Raw genomic sequence first — 20,349 nt, forward strand, 5'->3', positions numbered from 1 at the left:
TTTACAAGAGAGTCTTATACCATTCTTCTGGCATAATAGTGGCAACTTCAGATAACGATATTGGAGGTGGGTAGCGATCAGGCATCCTACTCTCAGAAAGTAAACCGCAGAGGCTCAATAATATTGGGATCTGGTGACTTGTGGCCAGGGGAGATGCGACAGTTCATCATCGTGCTCACAAAATCAGTCCTGGGTGGTGCGAGCTGTGTGAACAGGGACCCTCTCTTCTTGGAACATAGCGTCACCGTTGGACAACAAACATTTTACGATAGAGCGGATCTGATCAGCCATAATGGTCACACAATCCTAAGCAGCAATGCGACCTCCTTCCATTGCTTCATAGTCCAGATTTTATTGTTTAGACACCATGTTTTCTTGTTATAGGCATTTGCATCACTAATCAGAGGTTTTAGAATTCCAGCGTGCCCTCCAGTTCCCTGCTTCAGGAGCTCCCTTGGTGTTTTTTTGGTGCTTTCAAGGTTCGCGAATGCGTCATTCAGTCTGCAGTAACCTTCGCAGCTGTCATCCTCTAAGTTTTAGTCACAATTCCCTCCGATGACCGTCTGCGCGATCGCTCAAAACACACTTTTGTCCGCGCTGTGACTTAAGGGATGATATTTTTCCGCTTTTCCTATATACGGCATAAATCTTCCATATAATTACTTTTAAAACAACCTTGGTTACAGAAACACCCATCACTGAAGCACCATCAATTTGCCTACTTTCGAATTCACTTAGCTTCACATAACGCACTCACAGATACTCAAAACACGGTTCTGAGCGCAACTGACACTTGAAACATAACAAGGGCATTGCATAGGTGGTGTTCGTGGTCAGATACAAGACCGCCGTCTGCAGGCGTGGTTAGCATCTGCATTTATGTTCAGGCACGCATTTCTCGCGGTATTTCCATACTATTGTCCAGTCGACTGTACTATGTTAGCGGCTGTGATATAGTAGCGTACATCGGAACCACGATGGGAGCCTCTTGAAACGAGGATAAAGCGATGGAAAATTTTGCAATATAATGCCGTCAAATTTCCAGGATACTCATATCGAAGCTAAACGGGGAAATACAGAAACGTAAATGAAGCTCTTCTCTAAGTACGGAGCGAGATACGACCCTCCCCTCGCAAGGATACACTCATTTTATATTTGTGTTGCTATTTTTGCTGTAATCGTCCTAGGTTGAAGGCTAAGGGATTTATCTCTTCATTTATTTTTTTGATAACAACAGTCGACTCTCACATATGAAGTTACATTTATGTAAATCGTAATGATAATCATCTCAAGAGTGATTTTTTGCCACACTGAATCTTAAATTAAGCTTACAGTATTTGTTATATTTAGATTAAAGTTCAGTCTTGATCACGTTGTGTCTGTTTTAATGAGTAACCGGTTTCGGTTTTTTCTATAAAACCATCATCAGACCCATTGGCTCCCTTGGGTTGGTAGGTGGAGCTCTCCTTGCTGCTGTGCATCAGTTGACTGCACAGCAGCAAGGAGAGCTCCACCTACCAACCCAAGGGAGCCAATGGGTCTGATGATGGTTTTATAGAAAAAACCGAAACCGGTTACTCATTAAAACAGACATAACGTGATCAAGACTGAACTTTAATCTAAATATAACAATTAATTGATCACTGTACTCCAAAAATGTTTACCAAAATTGTTACAGTATTTGTTATTATAAGTCAAATACCCTACTGGAAAACACGATATACGACAAGGAGACATGTCCGAAAGAAGACAATACATACACATATAATTGAGGCGAAGACGGCCAACGATCTCTTCAGTGGAGATGCGCAAAAAGCTCCAATTCTTAAGGGGATCGGCGAAATGGCAGAATTAATGAGGACAACGGGCAAGGAGCACTACATCCATACTGTGTGGCTGAGAAGTTGGGTCTGACGGGGAGCGTGCTAGGAATAGTCCATACAGGTGGGATGGCCACTGTATCCAGATGGTTTAGCCGGCACGGTAGCTCAACGTCTTAGGTCAGAGAGTTAGTTGTCCTCTGTAATAAAAAAAACTTAGTCAATGGATCAATGATGAACTTTAACAGGGATCATGGGACGTCCATCCCGAACCAATGCAACGAACGAAATAAGATTAATAAATAAATAAATAAAAAGAGTGGTCACAGCAAATGCCTAATAAGCCGGTGACACGGGTTCGAATCCCGGTCCAGCACAAATTTTCAACTTTCTCCATCGATTTCAATCAAAGCTCACTCGCAGCTAATGTCTGTAATTCATTTGTGTTTTAATACAATCGTGGGCATAATCAGAATTCTGTTTTAGCGTTTCTTTGTGCTCTCCTAGGTTTCATTCACTGGGAAAGGACTTTTTTCCGCTCGTCAGACCGAGCTGTTCCGGTCTTCTTGCGTTTTTCTGTTAGGCAACTTTTCATTCCTGAATTTTCTACCTAATTTTTTTTCTGTCTGGTGTATAACGTTGCGTTATTTCTTCAGGTCTTCTTTATCTGCAGTGATCCATTTTATTCTTGCAGTTTTTTCTTTATTGCTAGTTTCGTAAAATTCAGCAAACTTTCTACTTAATCTAGTTAGTTCCATTCTTTTAATATGCACGTAGAAATTTCGTCTGTGTCTTTCATATCCGAATAAACATTCCTACACTTTCTAATGTCTTTATTTGGATCTAAAATTTTCTTGATTACTTTCGTTCTCTCTCTCGAATTTCTTTACTGTTGCTCCTTGTGTTTAAAATCGATGTTTTAGCCCCATAAAGAATATTTTGATGACTGTGTCGCGTTTTCTCAGTTTGGTGTATTTTGAGATACACTTTTTGTTGTAGATGTCTTTTGTAAGCCTGAAAGCTGTTTACATTTTGTGACAACGAATTTCGTAAAAATCTTTTCAAGACAAGTTTCCTTAATCGTTGCACCTAAGTAGTTAAATTGAGAAACTCTCTAGATTTGCCTGTATTCAGTTTTTAGAATTATATGTGCCATGTAGCTGTTAGATATGTATTTGTTTCTACAAACGATTTTTGGTGCCCTACTCTTTCTGCTGTTTCTTTAAGAACTTCTATTTGTCTCTGCATTGTTTCAGTTTCCTGACATAGAATCGCTAAGTCGTCTACAAATGTTAAGCAGTCTATGGTAATATTGATTCTTCTTAATTTGATGGATTTGTCAATTTCAAGTTCTGCTTCAGTTTTTTCCATTCTAGGATTACTTACTCTAGCAAACAATTGAAGAGTAATGGAGAGAGTCCTTCACCTTGTCTCACTCCTGTTTTAAATTCAAAATTTTCTGAAATTTCCTCCTAGAATTTTATCTTCGCCTTGTGCAAGTTAGTGTTACACTAATAACTACAACTGTTTTGAGGTCCAGACCGTGTTCTTTCAAGATTTGGAAGAAAGACTTACAGTTCAATGAGTGATACGATTTATTGTAATATGTGAAGATGCAAACTACTTTTTTATTCTAAATTTTTTATGCATGGATGCTACGCTATGCAACCCCCAGATGGAGCGTATCTCCAAGAGTTGTTTTGTGTGCTTCATTTCTGAGCCGTTTGCAATTTCCAGTTTTTTTAATTTCAGGACTAAAATCTGTCCAGGGCAAGATTTTTTTGGCTTGAAATCTGCTCGATGCTCACTGACTTGACGTTCAAGTTGCCATGTTCGGTCTAGGGTACTCAGAAAGAACTAAATACTGGACAGGGAAAAGGAAATTACCTTTTTAATTATTAACATCCCTTCTGTCTTCCTGTGTATATAGCAGACGAATCAATGAAGTTTTCCAGACATTCGGATTTTTCTCTGTTTACCACCTATTTTGTGTGATCATTGTAATTCATTGTAACCTCAGAAGTCCTGCAACAATTCCATCTTCACCAGATGATTAGTTGATTTTTTAACCTTTAACCTTGGTCTTGCCTGGCATTATCCTCTTCATGAGGATACGATGTGGGGTCTGAATAAGGCGCAGTGCCTCATTCAGATCCCTAGGGGTGCCCCAGGGATCAGTGCTGGGGCCTCTCCTGTTCCTTATTAATATAAATGATATGACTCCTAGTATTACAGGTGATTCTAAAATATTTATGTTTGCTGATGATACTAGCTTAGTAGTAAAGGATGTTGTGAGCAACACTGACATTGTTTCAAATACTGCAGTTCATGACGTAAGTTCATGGCTTGTAGAAAATAAACTAGCGCAAGATCACTGTAAGATTCAGTTTTTATAGTTTCACAATTCAACGATACCTGACGTTCTAATTTACAGAATGGGCATATGATTATTGAAACTGAACAGTTCAAATTTCTAAGTGTTCAGATAGCTAGTAAACTGTCATGGAAAGCCCACGTTCAGGATCGTGTTCAAAGACTTGATGTTGCGATTTTTACAATGCGAACGGTATCTGAAGTAAATGACAGTTCGACACGAAAAGTAATCTTCTTTGTTTATTTTATTTGCTTATGACGTATGATGTTATATTTTGGGGTAACTCTTCTCATTCTCAAAGGATATTTTTGGCTGAGAAACGGGCAATTCAAGTGGTGTAAGTTCGCGAACTGTCAGCTCCTGTTCACTAGTCTGCATATTCTGACATTGGCCCCTCTCTCTCTCTCTCTCTCTCTCTCTCTCTATATATATATATATATATATATATATATATATATATATATATATATATATATTCTTGGGAATAATATATATATATATATAATATATATATATTCTTTACTGTCGTTTCTTGTTAACATTATCGGCTATTGTTTCTGTAACAATATCAGCTTATTCCCAAGAATTAGCAGCAGCTTTCACTCAGTTAATACCAGGCAGAAATCCAATCTGCATTTGGATCGCATTTCCTTGACTCTTGTGCAGAAAGGTGTGCAGTATACTGCTGCATCCACTTTTAATAAGCTACCACAAAAATTCAAAAATCTTAGCAGTAAACCACACGATTTCAAATCTAAACTGAAGAGTTTCCTCATGGGTCACTCCTATTGTCGAGAAGTTCCTTGACAAATTAAGCTGATCCCTGTGTTATATTGTTGACTGAGTTTACATAAACTTATGGCTTGTCTTTTTTTGGGTTCATAAACGTTTTATTTTATCTATTATTACTTTTATGTTGCAATTTCATGTACTGACACGTTCCATGACATTGGAGATTTGCTCCTCAGTTTGGTCCTACCTAGCTAGATGTGTAAAGAAAATAAAATAAAATTTGTTACTTGAGAATCTGGAATGGCTTTTAGGGGAATTTCTGGTAGGTAACTTTCTCTGGGCTTAGGGAAATTTAGAAGTTTTTAAAATATTTGCAGAGTTCTCGTAGTTTTCATGGTTGTTAAATGCCAGTTGTCTCTCTCCCTTTTTGAGGTAGACGTTTGGGGACAGAATCATTCTAGATTTTTTAACGTCTATAAGAAGTCATGATGTTGTTTTCTGGAAATATTCTTCAGTTTCACGTAGCTGACTGATCTCTTACTGTGTTTTAGTTTGTCTAATTGGTTTCAAAGCTTTCTTTCCAGTTGCCAGGAAAATGTCACGTGCGTTCTGTGATTTGTTACTATTCATACTTTTAATGCTTTGTGTCGCGTTTTTACTGCCTGTTCACAATCTTCATTACGCAAAGGGCGTTTTCCCCACATTTTTACAGGAATCTGGTTTTGAACAGTTTTAATGAACTTGTGTCTAAGTTGCCCACAATATTGTGCTTGCTCTTTGTCGAGCTCGTTTGCTAATTGCCGTGGTTGGAATTTACTTGTATCAGACTTAGGAATTTCTCGCGGGTTAGGTAGTGGTCTGTGTCAATATTTTGCTGGCCTGAACATTTTAAATCTTTCTGTGAGGTGGATACGAGACTGCGATATGATATTCACCTGTATCCTTGTTGAATGATCCCCATGCTTTTTTTTCCTAAAATGAACTGATATAACTTCGAGGCTGAAATTCGTCCACAGTTCTGCCAGCCTCTTTCCATTTGATTTGCCCACTTGAGCGCAGTGAAACTATAGTTGTTTTCCTGCATTTTCCCTCTCTCGCTCAGTGTGTATCGTCCATTAGAATTTTCACATGACTTTGTGGAATTTTAGAGATTGTATCTTCTCTACCATCTCCCATGACTTTTACTTCGTTTGTTTTGTTGTCTCGGCTGATCGGAACGTGTGTAAGTTTTATACGCACATTTCAGGGAAACTGTCATTCATTTGTTGTTCAGAAGTTTTACTTCGATTGCGGAACTTATAATTCTTTGGAAACTGCGATCCAGCTCCCAGACGGGCGTTCCTCCAAGGATTCTTTTGTCTGTCTTGCTTCTGAAGGGCCTGAAATTTCAAAATCCGTGGTGCTCTAATGTCGCAGTCTTCTTTCTTACATGTCTAAAATTTTAATATTTTTGTTCTTTGAACGTTTCCCCAAATTTGTGGAGTTTTTCTGGCCTTAAGGAGTGAATTAACGTTGACTGACTCAAAGAAATTTTTGATTTTGGGCTCGAATTCGCCAGAGGACGCCGATTTCGTCTTATTTGGGACATAACGTCACAGCTTAGTCTCCCCAGACTCCGACAGACTAGCTGCGCCACTGGTGGCAGAGGATTTGTTACCTACTGGGGTGATTTTGTAATTACGATAATACTGCATGGTGTACTTGGAATTATAGAGATGAGTTCCTAAGAAAAATTCAGTAGTTAAGATTGGAGGACTTATTCCCAGAATTTTAAGTTCCGGCCCCACCTTTGGAGAAAAGATGCTGACCAGTCGACCACATTGTTACATGTTCGAAGTCAGACGCAAAGTGGATTTTGTTAAATGTGATGCTCTTTCCGATAGTTCCGTCGTACCGACATCCATTCTCTCCATCTTCACTACCGTTGATGCCTTTTCTGTCACTTTGGCAAGGGGCTCTTACAGGGTTCTATGACCCGTGCCGAATGTTGCAACAGGATTGTTACTTCCCTCGTCTTCATTTGCACGATGAAGCTTTGGGCTTGGGATCGGTAAAGCGGAGTTTACAGACTTATCTTACTAACTCAATACCTGGCGTTGTCCGTGTGCGTATTTATTCTAGTCGTCTACTAGTCCATCTCCTCCTCCCTCTCTCTGTCCATCTGCTTCCTCTTCTCTCTGTCCATTCCCTCCTCTCTCTCTCACTGTCCATCTTCCCACCCTCACACTCTCAGTCCGTCTCCTCTTGCACCTCTGTCTGCCCATGTCCTTCCCCATCTCTCTGTCCATTTTCACTTCCTCTTCTCATTGTCCACATCCCCTTTCTCCCACTCTCTGTCCGTCTCCTCCTACACCTCTCTCTGTCCATCTCCTGATCCCACCTATCTGTGTCCATCTTGTCCTTCCTCCTCTGTCTCTCCATTTACTCTTCCCCCATCCTTCTCTGTCCATGTTACATATGGTTCACATATATTTTACACATTTCGTACATACGTCTGTTCCATGAAATTTCACATACTTACACATATTTCTTCACGTGTGTCTCTAGCGAAATTCGCCCTTTAGTTTCAGCTTCACGCATGTTCAGTTTTCAGGACATCTTATCTGCTTGACTACATGTCATAGAGTGATATAATTTTGTACGTACATCCAGCGGCTTATGGTGATATTGTCTGCGATACATATTGGGAACAGAGTTAGTAATCAACAAGCAATAAATTAAAACATCATGCATGATGCGGTAGCTTTAACGCATATCAATGTTTGTGACGTCATATCTGCTGTACTATGTGTCGCACAATGATGTAGTTTTTCAGGTACATCCAGTGGTATATCTGAATACTGACTGCAAAATGTGTAGCGAATAGAGTTAGTACTAAAGAAGTAATAAATTAAAACTTCATGCCTAATACGGCAGTGTTACTGCATGAATAGCGAAAATGTAGTATGCTATAACCTTTTTTCTTTCGTTATTTTTGAGGGGGGGAGAGAAGTCAGCGGGAAAAAGTTTCGTAAAGATTTGAAATTATATATAAAGTGGCTAAGTGGTCTCATTGTCAAATACTCGATGTATTAAGTCTGGGTATATTCGCGTCGTGGGTTACATTCCTTTGTCACCCTCATCTCTTGGATAGGTGTTACCTACACAGCTCTCCTTTCAACACAGTTAATGACTACCAGGGTTGGCTCAGACCGTTCCAGTAATTTGGGACGAGACGCGTGTACATATGTACATACATTTTTATATGTATCGATTACTTTTTCGCCGGCCGGGGTGGCCGAACGGTTCTAGGCGCTACAGTCTGGAACCGTGCGACCGCTACGGTCGCAGGTTCGAATCCTGCCTCGGACCTGGGTGTGTGTGATGTCCTTGGGTTAGTTAGGTTTAAGTAGTTCTAAGTTCTAGGGGACTGATGACCTCAGAAGTTAAGTCCCTTAGTGCTCAGAGCCATTTGAACCATTTGATTACTTTTTCTTTATTTCTATCACTCGAACACTTCGACGGCTAACCATAGGCTATGTGCAGTTATCTCACGACATCTTTTTCTCCTTTCCGACGGCTGTTGCTTTAGTGTAACAAAAAAAAACCTGTTTGTTTTCTTTATGTTCAATCTTTTATTTCGGCTTAGTGTGATCTTTAATTGAAAAGCAATTAAGCGCTACTTTTCCTCCTCCAGACTTGTTTTAGAGGAATAACATGAACACCGACCATCTCCAGGGGAATTTATGACGTATTTGTTGTAATCCCCTTCTCCATACTAGGTTGATATACTGTTTTGTTCAAGCCTCCTAAAGTTGCAGATTAACAGATGGTGTTAGCTAGTTGTTTTAGATGTTCATCTGCCCCGAAAGTTCACTGTTGGACCTGTTTCCCCAATATTTCAGATATTCGTCTGAAATCGACCATTGGTCCATGAACTGCTGGCTGTAGCGTTGTGGCCAGTACAGCTCAACACAAGGCACACAATGTAGCGTACTATATGCTTCTGGAGTGTGGAAATTACTTTTCGTCTGCTACCCTATGCGGTCTAATACCTCTTATCATTACGACCAATCTTTAACGGCCTGCGTTTTAGACTGCAGTTTATGCGACATTCCGCTGTTTATCCAAATACCTCATAAAACAGCGCACTTAAGCGTAGTTTTTTCTCCAGCTTCATCAAATTTTTCTGAGATTTTTGTGTGTGTGTGTGTGTGTGTGTGTGTGTGTATGTGTGTGTGTGAGCGCTGATGAATTCATAATAACTTCGAAAAGTACCTAAGTATTCTCTAGAGATATTTCCACAAACTGAAAATTGAAGACCTAAGTTAAAAATATTGAGATTTAGTGCTCTAATTTTGCTGTCTAGCAGGGAAATCTGTAGCGTAGGGAAAAGAGGTCGCTTTAGAATTCAGTTACGTATCATTTAGACAGTTACGATGTCAGTCGAATTAATCGTCTTACTGTGAAATTCCTCTCTTTCAGTAGCCAGAAGAGGCCCCAAGCAAAAGCGTCTTTAGAGCGAAGTAAATTTTCACGAAAATGAATATACACCTATGAAGGATTGCTTCGGCAAATTAGTTACGAATAATCTGTGTATATACGTGCCCGAAGATTAAATGGTTCAAATGGCTCTGAGCACTATGCGACTTAATTTCTGAGGTCATCAGTCGCCTAGAACTTAGATCTAATTAAACCTAACTAACATAAGGACATCACACACATCCATGCCCGAGGCAGGATTCAAACCTGCGACCGTAGCGGTCACGCCGTTCCAGACTGTAGCGCCTAGAACCGCACGGCCACTCCAACCGGCCCCCGAAGATTACTTCATGCTATAGCGCTCTCCACAATCATTAAACTGGCAATCAACATCGCAGATTATAGTACTGGAGAATGTGGCGTTGGCACATCCACAAAATGCACATGTAAACAGAAAACTAGGGCACACAGATTTTTCGGAGGATCTTTCCATAAGATAATAACTTCTGTTTTGAGAAAATATTTACCTCTGTTTAAACTGAAAATCCGGTCTATGACTGCTTAGAGTGTCTAGTATTAGTGGGGTAATAATGAATTCTAACCCGTGAACCATGGAACCGTCGAGGTGAGTGGCCTGTGAGCCTCAACGAAACAGAAATCCAAACCGTGGGTACAGACACAACGGAGGAGTGTCTGAGGTGAGGCCAGATTAAACCGTGGTTCATGAACAAGAACAGCAGGCTTTTCAATAGTTGCAGGGCAACAGTCTGGATGATTGACTCACTTGGACTTGTAACGTGAGCCAACATGACCCTGCTGTGTCAGTACTACGAACGGCTGAAAGGAAGGGTAAACTACAGCCGTTATTTTTCCTGAGAGATTGTAGCCCACCTGTATGACTTAATGATGATAGCATCTCCTTGCGTTAAACATTCCGGAGGCGTAAAGCAGTCCACTATTCGGATCCCCGAGCGGAGACTACTCAGGACTTTGTCTTCAGGAAAAACAAATACTACAGCCCTTAATGGGGTTGGTAGGTTAGACAGTTTAAAAAGGGAAATGCTACTTACCGTAAAGAAGACACATCATGCTGCAGACAGGCATTCCGGCCCGAGATGCTGGAGTTGGCAGTCGTGTGTGCGTGAGGTGTGCTTGCTCGCGTGTGAGCGAATGGTGTGGTTGTGTCTCTCTTTTAGTGACGAAGGCTGCGGCCGAAAGCTTTATGTGACTGTCTTTAAATCATGCCTGTCTGCAACTTGACGTGTCTTCAAGCAGCAATCAGTCTTTTCCTACATTGTTGATAATCCTACTTAGTGTTTCCATTGTTTGATTTGTGAAAAGGGAAATTAGATAAAGGTTGAAATTACATAATAATTGGAATTAGTGAAGTTCTACAGGCACAAGGACAGGACCTCTGGTCACATGAGGCAAGTTTTTTAAATCAGAGAGGGATAATGCAGGAGCTGATCTAATAATGAGTAAGAAAATAGGATACAGGTAACTAATAAGAACAGAATAGTCAACGTATTATCGTAGCCAAACTGTGTCTCTCTTTTAGTGACGAAGGCTGCGGTCGAAAGCTTTATGTGACTGTCTTTAAATCATGCCTGTCTGGAACTTGATGTGTCTTCAAGAAGCAATCAGTCTTTTCCTACATTGTTGATAATCCTACTTAGTGTTTCCATTGTTTGATTTGTGAAAAGGGAAATTAGATAAAGGTTGAAATTACATAATAATTGGAATTAGTGAAGTTCGACAGGCACAAGAACAGGATCCCTGGTCACCTGAGGCAAGTTTTTTTAAATCAGAGAGGGATAATGCAGGAGCTGATCTAATAGTGAGTAAGAAAATAGGATACAGGTAACTAATAAGAATAGAATAGTCAACGTATTACCGTAGCCAAGGCAGACACGAAGCCAACAAGTTTAAAGTAAATGGTACAGGTTTATTTGCCTACTATGGTTCAATTCTTTTATCTTGGCGGCTCGCGCATGCCCGCCCGGACGCTGGAGATTGCTGCGTTGCCAGTTGCACACGATGCACGCGCCAATAGAAGCAGCGCCATAGTATAGCATAGTCCGCAAGCTTACGTGTAGGGGGGAGCGCGCAGTTCATGAAGTGAAGCCACCACGGCCGAATTAACTCTTTCGCTGCTGCAAAGACGTGCTCCCTGCATTCCGCGCTGTGGGCGATTTTGTCACTGCACTGCTCGCCTGTGCAGACACATTGTGTTCCGACTGCTTTGACACTCTTTATCATTCGATTCCACAAAAACTATTTGGCTCAAAAATTAGATTTTTACCTATCTTCTTGACTGATATCTTCCCCCCATAAATGACTTAATTTTGTTTCGATGTTCAACGCAGTTATTATGCAGCATTAAATATAGTAAACCTTTGCACGAAATTTTGAAGAGTTTGCAGAGGTAAAAGTCCATAGAGTATACTTTCCGTATGGTTGATTGTAGTTGCCACAATGTTGAGAATGAAATGTGGACAAGATACCTAAATTTCATATAATATTTACTGTATAACAATACAGTTGGTTCCTCTCCGTATCAGGTATTTTAACCCTGAAAATGACATCATGGTGAAAGTACTCAAATTGGATAATTTAGCTGGAGAAACTTCAGATTTACTTCAGATTTATGTGCTGGAGGTTTTAAAGAAATATGATCTTGAGGGAAAGCTGATTGCAGTTTCTGCAGACAACACTAACACCAATTTTGGTGGTAAGCAAAGGAAAGGAAAAAAACAATTTGTTCTATAAACTACAACAGAACACAGTGAATAATATAGTAGGTGTTGGCTGTCCAGCATATGTGGTGCACAATTCCTTACAAACTGGCTCAGATTGCCTACCCATCGACTGCCAATTAATTGTAAACAAAATCTACCAGCATTTCCACATATATACAGTAAGGGTTGACTCTCTGAAGTCATTCTGTAAGTTTACTGAAACTGAATACAAAATTGTACTTGGGCACAGCAAGACAATGTGGTTGTCTCTGCTACCAGCATTGGAAAGAATTGTAGAGATATTTCCTGCTTTGAAAACATATTTCATTTGCCTTGATAAGTGTCCTGTTATCCTTAAATAATTCTTTGATAACCCTGTGTCTATTGTTCTTCTACATTTTCTTGTTAGCCAGCTAAAACCTTTCTTCACAACAATTAAATGTATTGAGAAGCAAGAAATCACAATAGTGGAAGTTTATCAAGAAATAAACAAATTATTGGGCAAATTACAATGTAGAAAATCTGAAAGATTTCTCACATCCTTTGTACATGAGACTCTAAGAAAGCTGGAAGAAGAGGGTGAAATTACTGTAGAACAATTTCATAATTATGCTGGCATCTCCTATGATTCTTGCATTGAGTATATTAAAGAATGAGGTTTACCATTTCTCACACCTTTTAAAGCATTTGACTGGGTTAATACTGAAAAGGAGCAGCTACAGTGGAAGGATATTCAGGACTGTTGTGTTTTTGTTAAAAGTATTGTACCAAATTTACCGTTGATGAAGACGAACTGTTCGATGAACTTTCATGCGCACAGAACTTCATAAAAAGTGAAGAAGGAGACAAAGAAAGTGTTAGTGCAACGTGGTGTAAAATATCTACTTATTTCAAAAGTAAAAACGTTAACATGAAAAACATAATTCATTTGGTGGAGTTTTGTCTGGCAATTCCTGGGTCAAATGCTGCTTTGGAACGTGTGTTTTCGTTAGTGAACTCTTTGTGGTCAGATGAAAAAAACAGAATGAAAGTTGAAACAGTGAGGGCCGTGCTCATTGTCAAAACACACTTTAATGGTGTATCGTGTACTGACTTTTATGATACAATTTCATACGAAAATGCACTTCTTACTAAAGTACATAAAAGTTAAAAGTACGGTGATAGTGTGGCAGAATAATTGTAAAAAGTGATTTGGGATCATTTGAGTGCACGTTGTAAAGGTAAACTTGTATGTGTATTACATTTAGCCAATACAATATTTATGTCCCGTTTTTTTCCTTCATTGTCCCAGGTTTTTCTCTAATTTATTTTAAATATCCCCTTTTTCAATAAAAATGAAATGGACACCCTACTGTAGACCCTCTCATGAAGGAGTACTGTCGAAGATTTGGAACCAGCTAAGTGACTCATTAATACAAGAAAATGCCTATTGAATTACTGCTGTAAGAAAGACGTCCAAGCAACCAACTATAACTAAGGTAGCTGCTCCACGCTCTAGGTACATGTGCAACCTATTCGTGGATTTCGCATCGCATCCCGCCATGCCGTGCAAGGCCTCGTGTGCCTGGGCAGCAGGTGATGGGACGCAGGAAGTAGCATAACGGGGAAGGACGCGCTTCGCACGACAATCACCTCGGCTGACATCACAATACTCGTACGGTTCTGCTCCGCGTAAACGGGGAACCTTCTCCTCCGCAGCAGATGAGGATACTGCCACACGTAACAGTGCAATGGCAGAAAATAGAAAATATTTTTCCGTCCTACAGACACGTATTAGGAACAGATCGTAGCTAGTCTTGAGTACTGGAGACTACTGGGTTGGAAAGGCAGGCGGATGTCAGGGTTTGTTAATAATTCGCCAGTAATAACAGTAACGCTGCGTCGTGCAAGGGTTCATCACAAAATTATGTGACACAATGGTTAAGAGCGGACATTTTAAGCTGGGGGTATTTTGAACCATGATTGCGTTAAGATGTCGGCAGAGGTCGGGCCTGCACTACTTCGTTTACGATACTGCCAACCTCAGAAAGCAATATTGCGCAGTAACCATTGTTAAGAGCTTTGTGTACTACGCTTTATTTTATATGTTTCGATGAGCGTTGTTTTCTTATTTTGAGACGACTAATCGTGGTCCAACAGAGGTTAGGTTACGCAGCGAGGATGATCAAATGTCGGTTCTGCTCAAATTACATGTGTAGAATGACAGGCAGGTGAGAGATATGCGAATCTTGTTCCCTTGTTTTGTGTCCCACCTGGATAGGCGGCGCATGGATGTGCTCCTGTGAACCGCTTCTGCAAAATAGGCCGAAAGTGAAGGTCGCGAGTAGGAGCAGAAAAAGGTGAAGTACTTCGGTACTGCGTATAGGTTAAAGCTCTTTTACTGGTGTATGAACATATACATATTATACTATTACTTAACTTTGTGTACAGATGAGCGCGTAGGTGCGAAGCCGTTCATGTATAAAAGCTAACAGTTACTAGTAGTTGGACAAACTATCATTGAAATAACAAAGGCAAAGTCTGTCATGAAGTAGAAGCTAAGTTGCTTGGTCGTCTGCTCTTGATCAAATGGGCTGAATCCGGAGCGGCGTTCGTAGAGCTGCACCGCTCCGGCTAGAGGACGCTGTCGTCGGTGTCGGTGTCGTAGTGCCAACCTAAGAACTTGTACCTACGCCGTGGCATCGTAGCTATCGATACCACACCTTGCACCTATAATATACTATAATTTTATTTCGAGACACTGTAAATGTTTTCCGTATCTTTGACTGTTGGTCGAATTACATTCCAGAGAAGTTTAGCGCGTAATTCAGACATCGCTGTTCCCTTTTTCGTTCTACTCGCTGACTATTGAAAAGTATGAAAGGTATAGCTGCCATTTTATGAACCCCATTCTACGGCAGATTTTGCCTAGGCCGTAACAGAGTATAAGGAGCTTACTGAATTGATTAGATAATACGTATATTGAGAAATAGTTCAGGACAAAAACTTAATTTGTCTTTGCGATGCACCTATGCGTGCGGATTCTAAGCTGACTTAAGTTTTACTGTGAATGAAAAAAGCTTTCGATAATTAGAACATTTTTTACTGCCAGTTGGGGCCAGATAAGACGGGTGTTGTTGTCGTACTGAATGCTAGCATTCGCTACTGCTGTGGCAGACGGAACTTTATAATAGTACCTGACAATCGCTATTATACACCTCTCCTCACTATTACACATCTCTCCCCGCGGCAGTATTAAGTTCTCATTTGTTTAATTTGCCTGCGCACTGTAACGTTAAAGTGACTGCACTATAAGCCCGTTTCATTTATAAGCATATCGAGCAAGAACTCACGACCCTCCCAGGTGACATGACGCTAGTCACATAAGGCCACCTAAAGCCTTGATATGGGCTTGTGGAAGAGATTCCATAAACTTCTTCAGGTATCCAGCATCCAAAGGAAGTCACCCATTGCTGCTTAAATCCCACTACCAAACCTAGCAATGCTATGCAATTGCCTGATATGTGTAGGAATTAATTACGTGTACTAATCTTCTCCTCCCCCTTGTAACACTACATCCTAGAGCCTCACGTATTTTTCAGCTACTTTATTTCTCGAATTTATAATCAGTTTTTGTAAATATGTGTATTAATGAGTTTTTACAGTAATTAGTGTTTATGAAAATGTAATGTATGTTGATAGGATAAAAAAGAATTATATATGTCGTGTGCTGGCCATGCTAGAGAAGTTTTTATTTATGAAGCACAGAGAATATCCTTCGCGTAACAGTAATATCGCTGCGAGTCCTAGAGGTGAAGGCAGAGAAGTAGTTGTGCAGTGTGGGACAGACACAAAAAAAAATAAAGCCAGGCAAATTATGATGGGCGAGAAAATATGTAGGCACAGAGAATGGTAGCAAGAAGATTTTGGAAGTAATGAAGAGTAAAGTGTGGCCCACATTTATTCAAGCCAGTCGCTAATCAAGAAAAGCGTTTTGCCAATAACGGGCCACGTAACAAGCTCTACTTCGCGGCACAAGCAATGCATCGCAAAGTAAGATCCAGCTAGTATTTTGTAGCTGTATGATAGCATGCCAGCGTCTTAGTAACTTTCTAGAACATTATAATGTGTTTAGTTTAGTCAACGCACAAACGTCGAGAGAAACTTCATTGGCCCGAGGCTTTAACCATCAGCATGGTCCTACTACTGCAAACAGTCAGCTCAAATTAAAAGAGACTGAAAGTGAAATTCATATTCTATGACAAAAGCTTTCTGGATTTCATGTAGTCAAAGAAATTTTAGTATTTTATGTTGTATTTTGCAAATGATATGAATATACGTCTACGCAACGTTAGTACTGAAAAACAGTTGTTGCAATGACTGTATTAATCTGTGACGCAATCATACGCAAATTCATAAGTACTGAATGATAAAGAGTTTTTGTCACTTTCAGACATTTTTTTTTCAAGCAAGTATCATTATTGTGAGTTACGTAACGCAGTACGGTTTTCATAAAGCGCTGCTAGTCATTGCTTATTACTGATGATCGTTAAAGTTGCCAACATCATTGCATTCCAGATTAACGTCTTTGTGTTCACGTTACACGTGTCTTTTACATGTAAGTTAGCGCATGTGCAATTTGTTCAGTTGCTCCCTTGTCTTTGCCGCATTATATTCGCGTGATTTTAAAGTGATTACAGTCATTCACCAAATTTAAATTTTTGGTCGTTTTGGAGCTGGCAAGCATCTTATCTTCCAACCTAAGTTCATTTAAACTAAATTCTGACATTCAAAATTGCGGCTAACCATTGTGTGATTTTAATTTATAACCAGCTTTTACATTTCGATCGTTGTTGTTCGTAATAACAAACACTCGTGCGATAGGGATCAGGTTATAACTATCTGTACGCTACCGGCAAGCACTGATCTTCGGATTCGATGTCTTGTTTCCACTACCAGCGGAACCTTAGGAACAAGCGTCACAATAAAACCCGTAAACTGTAGAGTGTAGGTGCGTTATACCCTCTTTATGTCAATCTCTTCCTCCCCCCTCTTTGTCTATCTTCTCCCCCTTTCACTGTCCATCACTTCCTCTTCCCTCTCTCCATCCATCTCCTCCTTCTCCCTCTCTAGCCCCATTTCCTCATCTCCCTCCCCCCCCCCCCCTATTTCTCTCTCCTCTGCAGCCTCCCTCTCTCTCTGCTTGAGTATTATTATTGCAAACGAAACGTTGTTTGGGGATTGAGCTCGCTTAAAATGAATGAGTAAATTGGTCGGGATCCTTGGTATACGGAGTATAAGGAGAACTGTCCAGCTGCTTAATCAGTGAGAATAGTAGCTTCAATGAAAAGTTGCGGACGATTCATATTCCGTAGTAGTATTCTAATCAGAACCTCATAAGCCAAAAATACCAATTTCCTGTTTTGTTAAAACCGACTGCTAGGAAGAAAGCAAATCATCAGACCACTGTGCACACAAGTTTTGTTTAAAATTATATATAAGGAATATAATTATATGGGAGACACAATTCGTTTATTTGTTTAAATGTCCTGCTATCATATTTAAAACTGACTGTGAGAAACAAAACGAAACCGCTAATTTTCACAGCACAGCACAAAATTTTCTTTTTTGCAGTCATTTTTAACAGGAAACATGTATATTGGTGTTTTAAAAAATATATATCCTATGTCAATCTGCCGGCCACTGTGGCCGAGCGGTTCTGGGCTCTTCAGTATGAAACCGCGCTGCTGCTACGGTCGCAGGTTCGAATCCTGCCTCGGGTATGGATGTGTGTGATGGCTTCAGTTCAGCGAGGAAGAAAGTTTACACATTTATCCACATGTGCCACATCCAGCTGAAGAACTCATTCATGATTAGAGTCCGAAGAAATATGGACTGCTATGTTTCATACCTGTTTCAAATTTTCCCCGACATTTTCTGTGGGATAAAGATCGAGTCATTTAGTTGGCCAATCGAGGTGTCCGAATGTTTGGCAAACGAGAATCGTATGCATGAAGCCCTGTTAACTCACCATGAAAACACACACACACACACACACACACACACACACACACAACACACACAACACACAACACAAAAAGGTCCATCCTTCGGGTGTCAGACGGGCCAACCGGAACCGACCAACCACCATCTCATCCTCTGCCAATAGCATAATATGGATGCAGTATGGAGAGGAGATGACCTCAGATGTTAAGTTCAATAGTGGTTAGAGCCATTTGATTTTTTTTGGACTAGAGCTCTTAGCTCACGAGTTAACTTTTCTGTAGCGAGTGTTACGAGTTTGGGTCTCTGGGACTCCTGTGTTAAAACCGACATTTAAGGCACAAGCCATTTGAAATATTCAGTATAAGTTAGATAACATTTCACTGTAGTATTACTGAAGTGTTGTTTAAATACTCCTTGTTGCTCTTATTGCAGTAAATTAAGACTGCAGGAATTAACTTTGTATCACACAAAATCAAACATTTTGTGCGGTTTTTTAAAATAGTACACGTAAACGAACTGTTAGATTACTGAATTTTTCATGCCGAAAAATAACAGTATCTCTGTAGCAATTAAATCTTCACATAAAACTAAATTCCACGGTTTAAACTCACACATAAAATTTGCTCTCGGTAGGCACATAAAGGAAGTTTGCAGAAGTTCCATTAATCGCTGGCATCCACAGTTTTCTTTATCACATCAGAGAACACATTTGATATTAATTAACACTTTGATCATTTTATTGGAGAAATAGAGGATCCCACCGCAATTGCCTTGAAGTTCTTCCTCTGAATGGCCCTCCGCTAGTAGAACTGTGATCACTGCCCGTCATCTTTTCCAAGTGTTTTTTGATCTATATCACTGACATCTTTCTCCATCCACTGACAAACAGTTGCATCAAACTTAGGTTCGCTGATACTGGCTCGTTCCTGCGAGCACATTTTGTACTACACTAAAGAAAACAGGCACATAGTTCACAACATGTGTCAGCAATAAACAAAAAAGGCCATAATGTGACTGACAACAAAACATTGAAGGATTGGCGATTTAAAGAGGATAGGGGGGATACAGAAGCATTCCACCAGAACTGACCTTCGAGAGGGAGTTCGAAAATTTTTTGCGCGGTTTGAGAGGTCACACGTCGTAAGGTCTAGGAAAGGGGAAAATGACTGTGGTACAAGGTACCCCCCCAGATTGTAGGTGTCGAAGTAGACAATGATTTCAAAAGAAGAGCGGCGGAAAGATGTATGTCTGTTTACGCAGGCAGGAGGCCTATTAACACAGGATGCACATATCATCAAGGCTTCCGCTACGTCGTGAGCAGCACGTGAAGTATCTTAAGTTGCGTCCGCCGTGATGTCACCTTCCTGCAGCAGCTGTCTACAAGGTCGGCACACCGAGTGACGTTGGCATCAGTCGTGACGTTTTGAACAGGCCTGTAGCTCAATGACGTCTGTTTCCAACTACGCACAGCCGAAAGAGCTGCTTGTTACGATACATTTCCCCGTAAATAGACAGAAAGACCCAATGCTGTATGATTACTCGATTGTCACGATCGCAGAACAATCACCGGAAGCTTCCACATCCATAAAATATCTGAATGTCTGCGCACGGAACGGTTTAACGTGGAATGACGGCATAAAACTAATCGCAGATAAGGCAGATTCATTGGAAGAATCCTCAGGTCGTGTGATATACCCTAGTTTGACCAATACTTCAGCACTGTTCGTCAGTCTAGGATCCGCAACCCGAAGAATTCATGGAGGAAATAAAGCAGTTCCACGAAGAGGGCCGTATTTCTTCATAGGTCCACTTAGTAAGAGCGAAAGCGTCACAAAGGTGCTCTTTCCACTCCAATGGCAGATGCAACGAGAGAGACGTTGTGCATCACGATGTGGTTCGATGTGGTTTATTGTTGAAATTCCAAGAACGTACGTTCCTAGAAGAGTCAGACAATAGAGAAACTATGTGGAGCGAACTTTCTGAGCTTGCGTAACACTGCCGACGGCTGATAAGCGAGGACCCTGAGTATGAGGGAAGCAAAGTATGGCGAACGTCATCTCAACTAACCTTGTATTCGTATTATTATTACTGCATTGTTTCCTGCCACGTATATCTCGTGAAAAGACGATGAAGGTAAAGTTAGAGAAACTGGACCTCACACTGAGGCTTACCAGTAATCGTTCTTCTCATGGAGCATTCGCTACTGGAGCAGGAAATGGGAAAGTGGAGACAAAGTATC

General features: G+C 40.5%; 1 protein-coding gene across 2 annotated transcripts in view; it reads right to left on the reverse strand.

The window, feature by feature from the left end:
- LOC126416143 (putative inorganic phosphate cotransporter) overlaps positions 1–20,349 on the reverse strand; it is a 195,167-nt gene that overhangs the window by 125,972 nt on the left and 48,846 nt on the right. Inside the window, exon 1 of one of the 2 annotated variants that reach the window (XM_050083691.1) lies at positions 10,458–10,535. The exons of the other annotated variant lie outside the window; for it this stretch is intronic. Within the exon in view, the coding sequence (XP_049939648.1) occupies positions 10,458–10,491 (34 nt within the window). The 5' untranslated portion in view covers positions 10,492–10,535. Of the gene's footprint in view, positions 1–10,457; positions 10,536–20,349 lie in introns of those variants that run through there. 2 annotated transcript variants of the gene reach the window in all.

The sequence above is a fragment of the Schistocerca serialis genome, chromosome 8, assembly GCF_023864345.2.
Source record: "Schistocerca serialis cubense isolate TAMUIC-IGC-003099 chromosome 8, iqSchSeri2.2, whole genome shotgun sequence".
NCBI classification, from domain to species: domain Eukaryota; kingdom Metazoa; phylum Arthropoda; class Insecta; order Orthoptera; family Acrididae; genus Schistocerca; species Schistocerca serialis.